This window comes from Sorghum bicolor, chromosome 2 (assembly GCF_000003195.3).
Source record: "Sorghum bicolor cultivar BTx623 chromosome 2, Sorghum_bicolor_NCBIv3, whole genome shotgun sequence".
Classification (NCBI taxonomy): Eukaryota; Viridiplantae; Streptophyta; class Magnoliopsida; order Poales; family Poaceae; genus Sorghum; species Sorghum bicolor.
The window spans coordinates 64,744,640-64,760,190 of NC_012871.2; the positions used below are offsets into that span (position 1 = coordinate 64,744,640).

General features: G+C 39.0%; 2 protein-coding genes and 1 long non-coding RNA gene across 17 annotated transcripts; 1 reads left to right on the forward strand and 2 right to left on the reverse strand.

Moving 5' to 3' along the window:
- On the reverse strand, positions 1,920-5,790 carry LOC8058996 (solute carrier family 35 member F1). The gene is made up of 11 exons (XM_002462609.2): positions 5,604-5,790; positions 5,077-5,171; positions 4,444-4,501; positions 4,139-4,333; positions 3,770-3,846; positions 3,431-3,513; positions 2,932-2,983; positions 2,742-2,810; positions 2,575-2,661; positions 2,422-2,486; positions 1,920-2,317 (listed from the first exon to the last, which is right to left on the reverse strand). The coding sequence occupies exons 1-11, from the start codon at positions 5,719-5,721 to the stop codon at positions 2,161-2,163; spliced, it is 1,056 nt and encodes a 351-aa protein (XP_002462654.1). The 5' UTR covers positions 5,722-5,790; the 3' UTR covers positions 1,920-2,160.
- LOC110433051 lies at positions 6,434-15,537 on the forward strand. Of its 7 annotated transcripts, none has more exons than XR_002450429.1 (3): positions 6,434-7,742; positions 13,162-14,734; positions 14,841-15,537. It is a non-coding gene; the product is annotated as an uncharacterized LOC110433051 (long non-coding RNA). The 7 variants fall into 7 exon arrangements; XR_002450427.1 differs by having other exon boundaries at positions 13,162-14,072; positions 14,471-15,537; XR_002450428.1 differs by having other exon boundaries at positions 13,162-14,072; positions 14,485-15,537.
- Positions 7,756-13,155, reverse strand: LOC8054807 (protein FLOWERING LOCUS T). 9 transcript variants are annotated; one of them, XR_002450425.1, is made up of 6 exons: positions 12,696-13,152; positions 11,755-11,816; positions 10,436-10,476; positions 9,375-9,437; positions 9,002-9,218; positions 8,335-8,348 (listed from the first exon to the last, which is right to left on the reverse strand). XR_002450425.1 is itself a non-coding variant. In XM_021454649.1 (6 exons), the coding sequence occupies exons 1-6, from the start codon at positions 12,891-12,893 to the stop codon at positions 9,212-9,214; spliced, it is 459 nt and encodes a 152-aa protein (XP_021310324.1). In that variant the 5' UTR covers positions 12,894-13,154; the 3' UTR covers positions 9,082-9,211. The 9 variants fall into 9 exon arrangements, 8 of the variants coding, with proteins under 8 accessions (XP_021310322.1, XP_021310326.1, XP_002462655.1 ...); XM_021454649.1 differs by lacking the exon at positions 8,335-8,348 and adding an exon at positions 11,504-11,591 and having other exon boundaries at positions 9,082-9,218; positions 12,696-13,154; XM_021454650.1 differs by lacking the exon at positions 8,335-8,348 and adding an exon at positions 11,504-11,591 and having other exon boundaries at positions 9,094-9,218; positions 9,395-9,437; positions 12,696-13,154.

Here is a 15,551-nt window from a genome sequence, read left to right on the forward strand (position 1 = left end):
ACTGTGTAATTAGTTTTTGTTTTTATCTATATCTAATGCTTCATGCATGTGTCTCAAGATTCGATGTGACGGGGAATCTTGAAAAAATTTTGGATTTCGGTGTGAACTAAACAAGGCCGTATTGTACATGCCTGCACGATGTAAATCCCTGCAGGCAACAAGGGTAATCCACTAATGCCCCTCGTACGATGTATCCTTGCCAGGCAATTTCTTTTTAAAGTCTAACTAGGGTCATATTCACTGTCCCTTCCAACTATGGAGCATTCTAAAAGAATAAATAAATGAAATCGATCATAATTTCATAAGTATTCTGGATTTGGATGAGCGTGTTAATTTGTCCATAACAGTGGGACGCATCACTCTGTGTTTTTACGTCAGAAGAACACTGCATCTCACAAGGAAGCACAAATTCTGATATCATGGTAGCTCTAGCAAGAATCATGGCAGAATGGCACTAGAGCTACTATAGTAAGACTTATGGGCCATGGCACTAGTGCTCATCCCAAATCCAGAATATGTGCTTCCTTACGACGCTAGCGCTAGTACGGCATATCTTCTAGTATCGGATTGCTTTATCAGTTTTCACACCAAGAAGGAAAATATCTGAAAAATAGCTGAATAAGTCACAGTAGAAGGCATCAAAAGAAATATCATGATGCAAAGAAAATGAGCAAGAAAGAAGAAAAGAAGCGAAACCTCAATCACATCAAAGTGCACGCCTGCATGGAAATGGAATACTCTACCTCAAGTTGTTCACTTGAGCTTATCAGCCGAATCTACCATCCATTCAGTAATATTTTTATCTTACAAAAAGTCAGCAAACAATACTTTCTGTTATGGCTTTTCTGAAATGAAGAGAACTTAAACAGTGTGGCGTCCGATTTGCTAAAATTATCGAGAAAATGGATAATGCTCCTATGATTTGCTTTGGAAGGGATGTGTACTATTAATGCTAAGATTGATATTATTCTAAATTTCAGACAAAGGCTGTATTGATGCATAAATATGTTGTGACTATTATGCAAGGACCCAACTCGGTTTGGTTACCACAAATTGCTTGAATTGTTTAATGGGTGCTTTTAGGGGCATTTTTGGAGTCTTGGCTCATTTTTGGAGAATGATTTTCACATTATGTATCAAAATTGAGTCAAGTTTGAGGACGATTGTTCTATATCCAAAACCAATGCTATCTCAGTAACAAGTATCGATATTGCTCGGTGTTGCTTGCATATACTTCTTCTCGGGCTGTTTTGCAAACATAATTCTAGACCGTTCGTAAGTCAGATTGGAAACTTACTCCATAGACTCACCAGATTTTTTCCTGCAAATGCTAATTGCAAGTCCATAATGGTGAACCATCCATCATACTACTTATCTGGACAGTTCACTGGTCATTTTTTAGCACAACTCAACAACTGTGTCATCCCATATGATTAGCTTTGATCAACTTGAGCACACTTCAACAGCTTGTTGATTGATTTCAAGAGAGGTGGCGCATACAGGAGGCAAAACGCAAACTGGTCTTAGAATGGATGAAGACGGTGAAGATGATGAGTAATATAAATCAATTATCAAGCACTTGATCAAGAGCGGAAAGAATGGACCATTGATTCTTATTCCAGTATAAGATGATGAGTAAATCAATTATCAAGTTTGAACAAGGCGTCTTCTTTTGTCATTTAGTATTTACCTTGTCCACAAGCATCAAACAGTCATTTGGGTTCATATGCTAGAGAAATTGGTTATGTATAAACTGGTATTCAAATTTCTTTATATGGTCTATATAGATGGCTGATAAAAGAAAATATTTTACCTCCTTTTGAAATTCTTTTTGCTGCAAATAAACTGAATTATGAATGTATGGATTGGATCTTAATTTTCCTAAGCTTCAATCCGGACTCCCTGCAAGACATGTGTTGTATGTCACAATAGTTGTAGTTTTTAATCTAGACTATTAATTGAACAATACATTTCCATTTCGTATATATAAATTATATCGAACAAGGAACTATATTATACATGTACTTCTCCTAGCTCCTAACCCCTTCTCTCATATCTGATAGCAAAACATCACTCACAACCAAAGGCTTGTCCAACCGTCTACATCAACCACCACTGTATACATGTTCTTGCAAGTCTAGTTTTGCAGCCGGTTGCCGACTACCTTGAGGCAGTGGCAGCTAATGAAAAGTCCTTGTTGGAGGCTGGCCCACCATCTCCGACACCAGGAACTTGTGCTGTGCTGTTTGCCGCTGCGGCCTCCTCATCCATGGCCTGTGTAACCTGTGCTGTCTCTTCGGAAATCTGCTTTGAGCCCCTGCTTGCAGCAGTTTAAATTTGTGAGCCGTAACACCGTGCAGTAAATAGCTACTCTGTACCTATCCATGTTCGGGGCCAATAGAAACTGAAAATGCACAGTACCTGTATGAGTAGATGACAAGGCCAGTTGCTGTGCCAGCAAAAGCAACGAAGTACATCCAATCAACCTTCATGTGCAGAGATTGCTTCCATCGGATCAATTTATGAATGGCAAATGTGTTAAGCGAATAGAGAAAGGAATCCATGTGCTCGTACCTTCTCATGGTAAGCAAAAATACGTATTAGAACAGCCCACATGTCTGAGGTCAGGAGTGAGAGATTAAGCATGGTTGCACCACATATCTGTAACAATCAAATGCACACTTGTGTATTTTTTTTTCTCTGGAAATCATGATTTTCTCCTTAGATAAAGTGATTTATACCTTGAGTATAATTGGTACCGTTGAGTAGAACAAGAACATTGCCAATGCAAACCCTATGAAGGGAAGGATCTGAAAGGTATAAAAGTACATATAATAGTAAAAAAGAATAATAACTGACAAGGTGACTATCTAATGTAACATGCTTGACCTCAAATTATTGCCCGAGGCACAGAGATATAAGGAGACTCACCGCACCAGCAGTCCAGTGAGTCGATCTGAGCTCTTTTTGCTCAAGTATGCTTCTATATCATTGTCAAGGAAATGGAATGTGGGATTGTAGAATCTTGCTATTACATGTGGCAATGTGAAGTCAAAAGAATTCCCATTTCATTCAGGTAAAAACAAAATCTTGTTTCACACGTTCCTACATCATACTTATGAACTTATTTTAGAAGGGAGATTCTTATAGTACTGATGATCGTGTAGAACCAGTTATGAGCAAGTGTTTATACTGCTGTATTGCATATCAGCAGAAATATGAACTACTAAAAATCTGTCTAGTTCAAACCATCAAGCACAAGTGTTGATGACTTGATATACTTGAATTTCTCAATAGCTAATTATTTCTTTTGTTTGTAGTAGAACTGTAGAAGTGTTGCAGACGAAACTACTATGAATAAAAGAAACTAGGAAAAGAAGCTTTCAGTATTGAATCAAGCTAAGTTATTGGTTTAAAAGGCAAAGGATACATCTGTATACCACTTATAATTGCTCCAAAAACACCTAGCATTGCCATCACCTCAACTCTGTTGCTTTTCTTGACAAAGTACTCCTGAAATATTGTAGACAGAAATCCTTGAAGTTTCCAGGCATATATTTATATGTTAGGAAAGAGAATGAGACATTTGAGGGTTAAAATTGCAGAAAGATTTTCAAAGCTCAACCGACACAAATATTCATTTCACAAACATGGAAAAAAGTGGTAACAATCAACTCATGCATATGCTAACAAGAATCAAGTCCAGATGGAAGTATGCTGAAGGAGAATTGTATTGTCATCAGTTTGAGCTAAGTGTAGTTGTTTCTACCTCGGTAACATTGCTGATGGCATAAAGCATGGAGCCTCCAATGACAAGCAAATCACCTTTCAAGGGGTTGGGTCCTTCTGCAAGACAGTCCAAAGTGTAAGGTAAAATTGAGTTGGAACATTACACTACTATCTTGGGATAAATTCAGCACTTTTTCTCCATTTTCCATATCCTAGCAGAGCTCAGTGTGAGGAGATCAGACAATCAAGTATGAGTTTCTAAGGTCACAAACACCCCCCAAAAAAACTGAGAAATAAATAGCCAAATTATAACTCAGATATTTAGTACAAAAACACTTTGTGCACTAAGGATATATCAGAACTGTAATAGTGCAATTCCATATGTAGAAAAAATGAAGCATGTTCTTACTTGCTCGATCAGAAGAGTGCACATCAGAAAATACAACCAAAATAAGGCCAGCCACGCAAACTCCAACACCAATGAACTTTCTCAGCCCATATTTTGTCTTCAGGAAGATCCAAGTGAGCACAATGACACATGGAATAGACCAACAATCCAGGAGCATCACACTGGTCAAGGACGTGTACTGATAAGCCTTCACAACTGTGTGAATAAAAAACAAGTCAACTTAGCATATACACAAGAAAAGGAAATGAAACTACAATTCTGAAAAAAAAACACCTTCTTTACATTCACTAGTGGAAGGTGCATACCAATATAGTTAGCTTCGACATCAACGATGCCTAGGATCAAGTAGTAGTACCATTTGATCTGCAGGAACAGAATGTGGAAAACATTTCAGGCTTTCCTTAGATAGTAGCATTAACATTACTGAATCATCACATAACATAGTGGCGACGAACAGCCTTGAATAACTTATAAAGAACAGAATAAGAATACGCATAAATACACTGGTGGCCATTGGTCCTGGTTAGCAGTGCACATACACTGAACGTGAAATGTACATGCATCAATCATACAAGAGAAACAGTACCACACAAACTTCTGGTCCATGGGAATAATTTAAAGGCTGGGCATGTGCTCAAACCCAAAAATAGCATCTCAACTTTTGATCCAAACAAGACTTCTAAAGAGATTGCTCTCGTGTGTCCTGAAACCTAAAATAGCATCTCAGCAGGTGATCATAACTTTTGAGACTACTTCAGTATGTTATTTTTTATTCTACTGTATGAGTTGAGTATAGTATAAGTGATAATAATAGTTCATGATTAGTATCTTTTAGAACGAACAAAATTTAAGATTAGCTTCGATTTACCCAGTTTAATAATTTACCCAAGTAGCCTTCAAACATTTCCGTGAGTGTGAAAAGCAGCATCCAGACATACCGTCATATGTTGCCTTTTGTATAGCAGTGTTCCACCATAAACAAGTGCAAGAAGGATGTAATTCAGCAATGACTGTGATGTAGGTGCATTGACACCTGAAAAAAGAAACCCTCATGATTCAGCATTATCTTCAGAATTTTTCAATCCACACAATTCTAAACCATTCGTCATCTGAATATGGTCATACAATTTTGTTTTTTTTTTTCTGAACACAGAAAGAAATGGGACAAATGACAGGTCTCAACCTAACACGAAGAAGCTGTGAACCAAAATCACGGCACAACTGAAGACATAGCTAACTGGAAAAAAAAATGCCTTTTATATTCAGAACGATAACATAATCCAGTAATTTTGCAGCAACGTTGTGTGCGGACACGCAGAGTGGGAAGGTCCCTTCCATTTTCTAAAAGGAAAAATTGCAGCAGTGTTGGTCCGCCAGGAAGTTCTACCCTAGGAACGAAACAGGTTGCACAGGACGTCGTCGCCGGCGTAAGGGAACAGAAAAGACAGCGGGCGGCACAGCGTACCTCGGCGAGCGAGCTCGGAGGAGGCGAAGCCGGTGGAGGTGATGAGCAGCGAGACGAACTGACCCAGCGCGAGCCCCACGAACACCTCCCGCCGTAGCCACCTCGGCGGCGGCGCCATTGCTTTGCTTTGTCCGTTCGAAGTGTCCGCCGAACGCGAACAAACCAACGACGGCGTGTGCAATTATTTACTTCATTTTATAATATATAATATATTTATATTATTACCAGCTGGTCAGCATCGCGGCTTGTGGGCCCCGGTGCCGCTTAGGTGCTGACTCGTTGAGCTAGCGACTACCGGGCGTTGCTCTCTGGTCATTTTGAATAAATATATTATGAAAATATATTTTATGATTCATTTTATGATATGTTAGTATTTTATATTAATTTAGTTAAATTTAATAATATTTAACTTTTCAAAGAACGAGAATTTTTTTGTACGAAAGAGTAACATTTGGCACCGATGGCATCATCATATGCTAAACTCTCCTTGTACACGCTTCCAATTTTGTTAATTTTGTTAATGTGGTCTTGTTTAGTTTCAAAATATTTTAGGCAAAATGCAATTTTTTTTGCTATTTTGCATTTTGGAAGTAAACATGCCCAAAATATTTTGGTCCTAAACTTTTTGCAAAATTAAATAGGGACATTGGCCTTGTTTAGTTCCAAATTTTTTTGCAAAATGGACACAGTAGCACTTTTATTTGTATTTGACAAAAATTGTCCAATAATAGAATAATTAGGCTCAAAAGATTCGTCTCGCAAATTACATATAAACTATCCAATTAGTTATTTTTTTATCTATATTTAATGCTTTATACATGTGCCGCAAGATTTGATGTGATAGGGAATCTGAAAAATTTTGCAAAATTTTTTAGGAAGTAAACACCAAAACTAAAAAATTTTGGTGTTAGAATTTTGGTGGGCTGCTCAAGGTTTTGGGTTTTTGGATTTTTTGCAAAATACTTGAGGAACTAAACGGCCGTAATGTAAGGGCATTGGCCATCGAATCGAGAAGGGATTTGTAGGAAGGAATTTAGTTGGCCTTTGTGCTACATTTGCTGTTGTTAATACAACATCAGGATTGTACCTTTGGATGGAAATGCACGATGGTCACTCCCCGCCGACATCACTCAGTGTAAATTGTTGACCAACTTATATTATCATCATTTCTCAGAAAATGGTCAAGAGCTATGGTGTCGACTACGAGATATTGAGATGGACGCCAAGCTATAATCTCTTCTATTTGATGGCGACGGGTGGCTCTTTTTGTTTTCTCTCCCCATAACTAATCGCACCATGTTTTTTTTTTCTTGTAGAAGTTCTATGGATCAAACTTAACCCCTGTACATTGGATTGCATCAGGATAGAATTCAGCGTTTATAGGATTTGCTCGGGAAATTTTGGTAAAAACAGGCCTCCTTGTTTTTTGTTTTTTTAGCAGAACAGGCCTCCTTGGTGATGTCCATAGACAGCCTGTGGCTCTTCTTCACGCCATCCTCGAGGAGGCGTCGCTTTGGTGGCAGCTGGTTATAGGCCGTTGCGGGAGGTTCTCGCCCTATGACCCCGCTGTCTCCCCAACTGGTGCAAGCTTGCTGTTTTGTAATATGTAATCTTTGCTTCTGCTTTGGCTATGGTCCGTTGAAGCTCGGAGGTAATCTATGGATTACTGGCTAAGTATATTGTAAGACTCTATTTCTCTGCTTAATGAAATACATGACACGCATATTAAAAAAAACACTCCGGTGGATAAGCTCAGCCCACACTCCGTTATTCGCAATCTGACCTCCTCGCCGAGATAAGCCCACAGCTCACATACTCCGTTTTTTTTTTTTTCCTTTGACAACACAGCCCACGCTCCGTTATTCGCATCGCCTCGTCGTCGGCGTCACGAGCCACCTGACCCACCTCCTCGTCGGCGTCGACATCGTAGACCACCGTCCCATCCCCTCCGGCCCTCCCCTATGGGTTCCAACGCCCAGGTACGGCGGAGAACAGCCGAACAGGCGCGATCCGACGCGAACCAATGCGACCACCTGCTGCTACGCCTCCCGCGCTCTCCACGGGCAACCGGAGTGGGCTCCGTTCGCCTCGACCGCTCGACTCGTCGTCGCCCAGCCGCGATTCTCTTTCTTCTCAACGGTAATGTATCTCCTCCAGTCCCCAGTCTCCACCTCTGTGATTATCATGTTTCTCGTTATACTACTGTCGATTCGGAACCGCTGCGGTGCCAAACGGTGAGTGAGCGGCGCGGCGGCGTGCACCCGGTGGCTGGGGGGCGCGTGGTTCAAAGCAAACTTCGGTTCGCATCTCGCCGGTTCATAGGCGCGTTGCCTGTCGTATCTTAGTTGGAATGGACGCTGGGTGTGTGAGGCCCTTAGCACTTAGCAGGCCGGGTCAATCTGCTAGTTCTCAGATGGTGCGCTATCTGAGCACGCAGGATGGCCATGTCCATGTGGCATGGTCTCCTTCATGCTTAGACACAAATGAGTTGTTTGTAAGTGAACACCTTTTCTCATAATTGCTAATACGAACATCATAATCTTTATTGAGGTGGGTAATATAGGAAGATGACCTCCAAATACTGTGTTTGTTTCATATGATACGAGTCAATTACTCTAGAGCTTAGCTGCCAACTAACATCTCATATATTTTCAACTGTTTTGTGGATTAATTTCTGAATTGTGAATGTTATTGCCTTGATGTTGATGTTTCTCTGTATCTGTTCTTCAGCTTGATCCCAGGAACCTGTTAAATCAACAATAAAATATTGTTAAGAAATGGTAAATGTCTAACAGAACTGTTCTCCTAGAATAACATGCCTGATTTCTCGTGTAAGTGTAGAAAGAACACAAACAGAGGGAGGGGTTGTTGTGATAGTGAATTTATGTGTGCCTCTTTCTTGTATATGGCAAGGAGGTGGAACATGATCTTTTTGTACTGTTTGTGTTGTTTTTTTAATTTTTCATAGGCTTGTATCGCTTATTTCTTAAAATAGCCATTGTGTGAAGTGATGGACAAGCATTTCGTCACTCATTTAACTTAGAAAGAGACCTTTTCTTTTTATTAGCAATTAGCAATGCTAGAGGCACTGATTGAGATACATAGCTTGCTTATGGCCTGCAGCACCTTAGGAAAGAACACTCCTCTCCTAAAAGGCATTTGTTCTAAACCAAGGATATATCATGTGAGGAGAAGTATTTCTTTTAGATTTTGAGTATTCCTCAATTTTGATACTTCGACCTTTTTAGACTTTGTGCTTGGTGTTGGATGACTTGTTAATGCCCAATGCTCAACCATTGTCATCTATCTAGAGAGAGGACCCTTTTGGATCTGAGAGATTTAGTGTCTATTTAACATCTACTGCTATATTTTTCTAAAATATAAAGTTTCTGTCCTACCTTCTGCCACCAACACCGCTTTCCTTTTGGCAGTTGAAGTATAATGCAGCAACTGGTGCTCCAAGATTGTAAATTGCTGAGAAGTCTCTGATGTTGAAATTTTGCCGCCATCCTGGTGCATAAACTGTTTGTCTTGCTTGCTGTTTGAATAGCACAAAAACAATTCGATGAATTCCAGCTGGTGGTCTTGGGCTTTCATAGGGGACTATTTCATTGCCTGAAAAAGTGTGTATTCCTTATTAGAATGCTTTGCTGTAATTTGTAAGGTGAAGGCTAGCACTAGCCATTTTGTACTAATGACTCTTTCTAACTGTTTTTCACATTGAAGTTATTGCTATAGGTAGCAATAGCTTCATCATCCCACAGAAAATACCATGATGTCAGATCCTCAACTTGAGGTGCTGTTGGACAAATAACAACCGTGCAACTGCTTAACCTGCATCAAAATAGGTGCAGTCACATATTAGAGTGGGGTTCATCCCCCTCTCTCTAAAGTGCTTTGCATTTGATTCGTAGGTATGCATTATTAAAATGAGTCTCTGTAAGTGTAGTCTTCAACAAGGTTATCTAATTGTATTCTCTCAATTGCTGAATGATGCTTAATCCAAAAGGTAGGAGATTTTATGAAATTGCATTCAAAAGAGGCAAGCTGTAGCTACTATGGAAATTAAGGAGATTGAACCAAACCAGAAAGTCTGATGAAAAGATAATGCCAGCTTTTTTCTTGAACCTATTAAATTCACCTAGCATGCATTTGGCCAGATAGTATTTGATGCAGCTGTCAGATCCTGGTATTTTACATGACACCACTTGTCACTAATGTCGGAAAAATTTGACAGATTTAGTTCAGTACAAAATTCTTGAACTTACTACAAGTCCATGCGTGCATGTTTCTTCAAATATTGACATCATCTGTAATACTAAGCATGGATGCCAGGCATAATAACTTGCACACAACATAAGATAAATGCATGAAGGGTTTTGGAAAGTTTTACTGTAAATGATGTGTTACATAGCATCTTTGAAATGAAATTCATATGACCATTTGCTGACCAAAGCAGTTCCTTCATCAAAGCCTTGTATGTCTTTCATAGCAATTATTATTGTCAAATTCTACATGTTACATTTGCAATTGTGGTTCTTACATAGTTTCTTGAATCCTTTAATATCATCAGATGTTTTGCCATTTGATATGCATTTAACTGACCACATGATTTGTTGCATTTCCAAGAGCAAGGTGCTGGTGACACATTTAAATTAAGTGGATGATGCCACGTATCATGTATATTTAATTATGATACAACATGATTCTGGAGTTATTTGTGCTGTTGTGTGCAACAATAATGTTTGAAGATGCAGCCTAAAAAAAGTTTAAAAAGATCCATGTGTTAAATGCTAATTCAGTAAGAAGAGGTTACGTAAGGCGTTACCCACCAAAACGTATGTCTCTTGCCTCTGGTATATCTGTCACCAACCTGTAGAAAATAAACAAGATGAAAAGAAACAAGAGCCTGTCTTTAGATCTTTGATTGCAATCAAAATTCTTATGCACTATGTAGATAATTAAGTAAATGACTATAATCGATAAAATTAAGTATACAACTATGTAAAACATACATGACATTGGAAGATTGATGTTCATGTAAGAGGTAAACTTGAGTGTTTTCTATTAACAACAGCTGATGTGCTAATTCACAAGTCACACTAATAAATATAATCTGTTATATGGATTTTTATATACACTCTGGTGGTTGATTCCTAGTAGCAAGTAGCAATATAGGATTTGATCAATTAATCAAATGAAATACTTCATTGCTGCAAATGGCAATCATGTTACATTATTCTCTTTGTAAATTAAGCAATTATAGTTGTAATTTGAGTGTGCTAAGTAGTATGCTAGCAATATAAGTCAATGTCACCATAGTATAACCAGTATCAATACCACTTGGTTCTTTTGATGAATTCTTTGAACTCTAGTCTAAGCAGTGTAAGCCTTTATCCCCATAGTTCCAGACTATCAAAATAAGCGTAAAACTTTAACTTGATGCATGCATATGCAATATCTTTCATGTCGATCTTGTACCTAATGCCTTATCTGATTAAATGCTATAGCAGTTTACCTTATTCTGTTTGATAATTGTAGCCACTGAGAATTATAATATTAAAGTGGTCAGGTTACAATTTGGGTCGATGACTGTTCTCTTTAATTCATCCATGAAATAGTTAATTGACAGATTTTTATATATCACCGTACAGAGCATCTTGTCCATACAAATTTTGTAAGATATCTTCTCGACGAATTTAGAAACTAAAAATATCTGCAATTACTCATTTTATTTCTGCAATATTACTCATTCTATTTCAATACTACAGATATCAATTCAACTTGAAACTAATATTTGTTCATAATAAAATGATATTCTGAACAACGATACTTAGGTTAAGCGAACTATGGTGATAGAAAACAAAAGTTACACTATCGCAGAAACTGTGCTTTCTTACCCAATAGCATACATAACAAGAGTTCTTCAGATGTTGATGGATGGAAAAGAAACACCCCCCTCCTTTTTTGAGAGGGCTGCATCCAATCCTGCAGGTTATCTAGGTAAGGGGTTCTTGAACTACAAACATAAAAATAATGTGCCAATTGCCAAGCAGCATTCATTTGTTTCTTTCGGAGAGGTGGTGCTATCCAGAGTTTGGGAAAGATGCAACTCAACACAGTACTTGAATAACAAATATAATAAGCTCACCAATGCAGATATTCCCTGTACTCTGGTTTGCTCGGACTTGGTGCATCAGGATCCACCATAACCTTAGAAGAGATAAGTTTGAACTTTAGCATTTGTATTTCATGTGTTATAAAGGAGCCAAGACTTAATTCTAGAGAGCAAATGGTAGGGGTTTAAAAAAGAGAGTGCTTTTGATGACCTTACTGGAAGGTGAATTTTTTTTAACCAAAATCAGCCATAAGTCGCGATAAAGCACAAGTTGTTTAGCACTTACAGCCATGTTCTGCATGTGCAGCATATGTTGTGCGTGCACAATGTGTCTGTGAGCAAGCTAGAGCTGTACGGGTGTGGGAGTAATTTATCTGTGACTTTCCTTAGTTTTTTTTTACCATGGATTTAAAGAATGTTCACAGGCAGAGGCAGTAACATGAGAGCGTGCCATGCAACGAATGTACTTGTAAGGGCATACCAGAGAGTACAAGCAAGATAGGGTGCAGAAGCATATTCTAAAATAGTATGTAGGGTACATGAGCTTTTCATCAGCAAAAGGATTCAGTGTGGCGTTCTTTGTACAACCAACAAATACCATTCAGTGAGATACTCTGTTTTTTGTTCTCAAAACAACATTCTGTTCAACCTAATCAATAATTCATAATTGTTGAAAGTTATACATATTTATATAAACCAACATTTGTGCAAGTTTTATTGCTTATTCTAAGTATGTCTATGTTGTATTTTTTTTCTTAAAGAGAAAATACATGAAAAATAAATTAAAGTTTGGGTGCATGGATCACTCTAAGAACTACTCTGGTTATAGTATGCGTTATCTCTTCTCACATGAGAGTAAACTTTTTAGTTGAACCTTTTCTTGCAATCAAAGTCATGTTTCACCTTACACAATGCAATGCGAAAACACATGCACACTACATATCAGGATCCTGCAATCTACTATGGTCACTTACAAGTGTGTAGAGCTTTGTTTGGTCGTGGCCTTCAATCTCAACATGTGGTGCATTGAACACAGCAGATGCTCGTAGTCCAGTGCCATTTGTGATCTCCTTGTCACCATAATTAATCCTCATTGTTGCTGACTTTATGAAAGGATCCAACACATCACCAATTACCTGGCTCAATGCCAAAGGATCCCTTCCTCGTGACATAGTTCAGTACAAAATTGAGTTGATGGCTATAGAAGAGAGCTTTGTTGATCCACTACTAGGTGGAAATTATAGTGTGGTGGAAGGGCTACCAAATGATATTTTTTCTGTGGGAAGAACAGAGCAGTTCTTCGTAAATTTATATTAGTTTGGAAGCATCCACTTTATGTTCGCAACATTCCATTGAGCACTATAAGAAGATAGAATCTTGCTTTTAATATTATATTATCATTTTCCCTTATAGTTGCTTCTTTGTTGCATGGACATGTAGAGCACCTATCAACCTCCAGATGGCCTAGTTGTAGTTGAAGCTGTACGATCTTTGTGAATGATATCTATGGTCAGTTTTTCATGCATATATTCTCCAAAGATCAGGGTATGTTTAAAGCTCCAAGAGTTAGCCTCCCCTGCATGGCACCTTGCCTGGGCTTGGCCAAAGGTTCACAATGTGTCATTTCATGTTCAACGATGCTTCTCTGAGTGGTGAGCACATAGATGGAGAAAGATTCTTTGGATCAGCATCACAATGCAGCAGTACGAAACCTGGGGAGGTAGAGTCAGGTCATTAGCAATCTTGTTTCTTCTCTTTCTTTGCTTTTCCTTGACGGCAATTGAAGTATCGAGCACTTCACTCTTCAGCTTTGATTGAAAACTATTATGTGGACTTGTTCCATAAGACCCTAGTTCATGTTCTTAACTACAATAGCCCCCATACATGCATGACTTCTCTGTTCATTTTCAGTTTTAAATTTCTATTTTTATGTTCTAACGTGTTTTTCCATTTACATACCTGTGGCATTTTCATATATTCGTATGTTGCTACTTTGTCCCTCGTCCGCAGAGTACAGATGTATACATGTAGAGGATTATTCGGACCAAATAGGAACCAAAGATGCATCTCCTGGCATGAGTCGACGCATCAATGTCTTAATATCATCAGATGGACTTATTCCAGATTCCTCACAGCATTTAAAATGCCTATGCAAGAAGAAATTACACTTTCGATGGCGCGAATGGGCATTTAGAACTTCTGAGAATAGTCATATCAATGCCATGGAGCTTGCATTCAAGTTGTTCCAGCCAGAACACATTCTGCCTCGCCCCTCTACATAAGCGTTAATATCTGCAACTGCTAAAAACAATTCATGCAGATGTGTTTTTTCGTCCAGCAGGGAATAAAAGGTGAGGGCCACTGCCTGCTAGATCATATACCTTATACTCTACTTTATACTCTAAACAATATCCTCTACCTTATACTCCACTTTGTCATCGGTTTCATAATAAGTACACCGTACTGTCCCAGGCTTCTTTCACCTTTTTCTGAACAGCATATAAATATATACTGGAGTACTGGACTGTAAGCAACAAATGTATGAAAATCAATTACATGCATATGCATCAGGGTTCTCATTTTGTTCCAGCACTCATAACTGCACAGAGTGCAATCTGGTTTAGATAACTACTACATAGTTTGCACGTGTACTCTGGCAGAGTTGCTTGAAGACATGCAAGTTTGTTGTGAGAACACAAAACCCTTTTGAAGGGAATATACTCGACGTCTAACAGTCTCTTGGAATAAGGTACTGTCTTGCAGATCAGATGGGCATCTCCGCCAGGACGTTGCAAGCAGAAAGGTAGAAGATCACCTTTGAATTTTGAAAGTTCTGACATCCCAAGGGGGCGAAAGGCACCAGGGAATTTCCCCGCACTGCAAACAGCCTACACCCATACCCAGCTTCTGTGGATGAACTCTTGCCATGCCAACCGTTGGTCCTCCCTCGGCTCTCTCTAGATTGTTCACCAGCCAGCTGGAAATGCTGCTAAAGTTAGTACATCATTTCTAGGTAAGAGCTGAATTTATTCTACCGGTGGGCAATCTTATCATTCTGAAAATCTGCATCGAAAAGATGCTATGTAAAGCTTATAGCACACTTTTGATTCGTGTTTCAGCTGCTAATAGCTAATGCTCCTGGGGCCCTATGCTTGTTTGCTGTCTGCAAATGTATTTGTCACAAGTTTACAAGATTGAATTTTGGCATTGAATTGGATGATTCACATCACCAATTCCTCGTGTCAATTCTTCAAGGCTGAACAATGCATGATGGTTCTAGCTTAGAGGTAAGACCTTTGCAATATATACGTGTGGACTGGTTGATCCAGATTGGTTACACTTCATTTCAGGGTTTGTTTAGACTGGTGGCCCCTGGCAAACGTGAGACATGAACCTCAAGTGAAGACGAAGTGGTAAGATTCTGGGACTTCTTCTTGCAGCGAAGTGAATGAAGACGAGGTGAACGTCTGCAGTCCACACCAAAATGAACTTGGACAACGTGTGCGGAAAAGGACGAGAGCTCGCTTGCACTCCATCGGTACTATGTGTTCCGTACTCCATACAGGCTAGTGGACAAGAACGAGGCCAAAGGAAACGCCAAGCAGCAATGGCTAGTGTCTGATAAAATGTCGATTTGATAGAGAGAATAATCAATCTAAAAACGTTGATGTGATGTGATGCCAAAGTAGAAAAGGCTATAGTTGCCCAATTTCCATTCGGGGCTATTTGGACCGGGTGGATTCGGCGTTTGGGCCCAATTGTACGCACCAGGGCCGTAAGATGATGGAGCCATTTGGAAATATTTGCATGTTTTTATACGTATAAGAATA